Raw genomic sequence first — 3797 nt, 5'->3', positions numbered from 1 at the left:
TGAATGGGCAAAAACTGGAAGCATTCCCTTTAAAAACTGGCACAAGACAGAGATGCCCTCTCTCACCACTCCTATTCAACATAGTGTTGGAAGTTCTGTCCAGGGCAATCAGGCAAGAGAAAGAAAGAAAGGGTATTCAAGTAGGAAAAGAAGAAGTCAAATTGTCTGTGTTTGCAGGTGACATGATTGTATATTGAGAAAACCCCATCATCTCAGCCCGAAATCTCCTTAAGCTGATAAGCAACTTCAGCAAAGTCTCAGGATACAAAATCAATGTGCAAAAATTACAAGCATTCTTATACAGCAATAAGAGACAAACAGAGAGCGAAATCATGAATGAACTCCAATTCACAATTGCTTCAAAGAGAATAAAATACCTAGGTATCCAAGTTACAAGGGATGTGAAGGACCTCTTCAAGGAGAACTACAAAACACTGCTCAGTGAAATAAAAGAGGACACAAGCAAATAGAAGAACATACCACACTCATGGATAGGAAGAATCAATATTGTGAAAATGGCCATACTGCCCAAGGTAATTTATAGATTCAATGCCATCCCCATTAAGCTACCAATGACTTTTTTCGCAGAATTGGAAAAAACTACTTTAAAGTTCATATGGAATCCAAAAAGAGCCTGCATTGCCAAGACAATCCTAAGTCAAAAGAACAAAGCTGGAGGCATCACACTACCTGATGTCAAACTATACTACAAGGCTACAGTAACCAAAACAGCATGGTACTGGTACCAAAACAGAGATATAGACCAATGGAACAGAATAGAGCCCTCAGAAATAATACCACACATCTACAACCATCTGATCTTTGACAAACCTGACAAAAACAAGAAATGGGGAAAGGATTCCCTATTTAATAAATGATGCTGGGAAAACTGGCTAGCCATAATTAGAAAGATGAAACTGGATCCCTTCCTTACTCCTTATACAAAAATTAATTCAAGATGGATTACAGACTTAAATGTTAGGCCTGAAACCATAAAACCCCAGAAGAAAACCTAGGCAATACCATTCAGGACATAGGCATGGACAAGGACTTCATGTCTAAAACACCAAAAGCAATGGAAACAAAAGCCAAAATTGACAAATGGAATCTAATTAAACTAAAGAGCTCCTGCACAGCAACAGAAACTACTGTCAGAGTGATCAGGCAACCTACAGAATGGGAGAAAATTTTTGCAATCTACTCATCTGACAAAGGGCTAATATCCAGAACCTACGAATAACTCAAGCAAATTTACAAGAAAAAAAAAAAAAAAACCCAAAAGCGGGCAAGAGAAATAAACAGACACTTCTCAAAGAAGATGTTTATACAGCCAATAGACACATGAGAAAATGCTCATCATCCCTCGCCATCAGAGAAATGCAAATCAAAACCACAATGAGATACCATCTCACACCAGTTAGATTGACAATCATTAAAAAGTCAGGAAACAACAGGTGCTGGAGAGGATGTGGAGAAAGAGGGACACTTGTACACTGTTGGTGGGACTGTAAACTAGTTTGACCATTGTGAAAAACAGTGTGGCGGTTCCTCAAGGATCTAGAACTAGAAATACCATTTGACCGTGCCATCCCATTACGGGATGTATACCCAAAGGACTATAAATCATGCTGCTATGAAGACATATGCACACATATGTTTATTGTGGCACTATTCACAATAGCAAAGACTTGGAACCAACCCAAATGTCCATCCATGACAGACTGGATTAAGAAAATGTGGCACATAGACGGAGGAGTTCCGGGGGCCAGGCGGTCGCCGTGAGTCTGGTATCCTGAGCTTCATGAGTTGAGCGCTGCTGCTCTGCAGTGGAGTCACCGCACCGCTCCTGTGATCATGGTGTTCTGCTTCACCAGCAGCAGTGTTAATTCATCTGCCTACACTATTTACATGGGAAAAGATAAATATGAAAATGAAGATCTGATCAAGCGTGGCTGGCCTGAAGATATCTGGTTTCATGTGGACAAACTCTCTTCGGCTCATGTATACCTTCGATTACATAAGGGAGAGAATATAGAAGACATTCCAAAGGAAGTACTGATGGACTGTGCCCACCTCGTGAAGGCCAATACCATTGAAGGCTGCAAGATGAACAACGTTAATGTGGTATATACGCTTTGTCTAACCTGAAGAAAACAGCTGACATGGATGTGGGGCAGATAGGCTTTCACAGGCAGAAGGATGTAAAAATTGTGACAGTGGAGAAGAAAGTAAACGAGATCCTGAGCCGATTAGAAATGACCAAAGTGGAGCGGTTCCCAGACCTAGCAGCAGAGAAAGAATGCAGAAATCGTGAAGAGAGGAATGAGAAAAAAATTCCAAATTCAGGAAATGGAAAGGAGAGAAAAAGAAGAAATGAAGAAGAAAAGGGAAATGGATGAACTTAGGAGCTATTCATCACTAATGAAAGTTGAAAATATGTCTTCAAATCAGGATGGCAATGATTCAGATGAATTCATGTAAAAGGAGGAAAGGACCTTCGAAAGATGTGAATGTAGAGACAATTACAGACATTTTGGTTTCATCCATGTTCTGAAGTATAAAATACAACCAAAATTCTACCTTCATCCTACCCAGAAGTTATAGATTTTCAAGTTTTCAAAAAATTGTACCTTTTTTGCTGACAGAAAAGGATCAGATATGTATAAAATAGTTGAACTTGACAGCATATAACCTAACGTGAAAATGTTTTGCCAGAACATGTCTTGGTACCTTGTGAAAGCAGGCTGCCCTTGTTCTTGAGACAGACTTTAAAATGAACCAACTCTGAAAAGTACTTTTGTTGCTCTGATCTATCCCTGAAAACAGATGTCTTGAAACACTTTTCATATTCTTAAAACAATCTTCACTTCTGTTAAGAAGAACATGTTGGTGGGTAATTATGCGAATGTTTCCCTGTCCCTGATTTCCCGATTAGAAAAAAGGGTGTATGGGTTTTGAAAAGAGATTTTCAGAAGATTGTAAGCTTCAATATTCACGTTCCATCATGTCATCTGGGTCTGTTAGTGCAGTGACCCTCAACCCACTCTATCTCAGCTTTTATGTCCTTGCTTTCTCTGAGCAGGGGCCTCCATCTTAATATCATCATATATAAAGAAATTGATGGTGTTCATCAATGTGGGGCCTGTGGCAGTTGTTGCCTGAACACCAAGTAACCCAAGCCACCTATGCGACAACTTCTGGGCCCAGGAGTAATTTCTCAGCATTGAGGGTAAAATAGGATGGAGTGCTCTGTTGATCATTTGGGAGATGTAGGTTACCTGATTTGTCCCTTGGGATGCAGCGTGAAGCAGAAGTCCATTTTGCAATTATGATTTTAGAAGGAACTAAGCATTTTACAAGCTAGCCAAGTAATTATTTTCTTTACCTTGAAATCATATTTGAGTTGTAACCCCAGAGTTAATTTCTCATTGTAGATTCAGTAACTTACTATATAACATTACTTCTCATGTGAACCACTCACTATCTGTTGTGATTCTGAGTAGAAGATGTCTTTTGATTGCAGTATGTAAGACAACCCCTGTAGAAGGAGACAAAATACGGAGAAAGAGAACAAAGCCTGCCAGACCAGAGGTGAAGAGATGGATATTTTACTCACACCCACAGCAGCAAGAATGACCTCCTGCAGCAGATATTCCACCTGTAATAGCACTTTGGAACTGTGGGCAAAACCAAAAGGCTAGTGTTTCCATTTATTTCACACTGGTGTATGGGGTTGAACTGGAAAATTCACTGAGGCATAACTCACTGGCCAAATTTTGAGAGGGTATAGAAGATGA

At 39.8% G+C, this 3797-nt stretch overlaps 1 protein-coding gene across 1 annotated transcript; it reads left to right on the top strand.

The window, feature by feature from the left end:
• Positions 1-1781: 1781 nt before the first annotated feature.
• Positions 1782-2503, top strand: LOC108527898 (coiled-coil domain-containing protein 25-like). Its single transcript, XM_017869407.1, is given in 3 exon segments — positions 1782-2131; positions 2134-2336; positions 2338-2503. Coding segments are annotated over 3 exon segments (624 nt in total). The 5' UTR covers positions 1782-1854; the 3' UTR covers positions 2482-2503.
• Positions 2504-3797: the final 1294 nt, after the last annotated feature.

This window comes from Rhinopithecus bieti, unplaced genomic scaffold (assembly GCF_001698545.2).
Source record: "Rhinopithecus bieti isolate Rb0 unplaced genomic scaffold, ASM169854v2 scaffold_4698, whole genome shotgun sequence".
Classification (NCBI taxonomy): Eukaryota; Metazoa; Chordata; class Mammalia; order Primates; family Cercopithecidae; genus Rhinopithecus; species Rhinopithecus bieti.
Note: the sequence above shows the minus strand (reverse complement) of the source record. Positions and strands in the feature narration are given on the sequence as shown.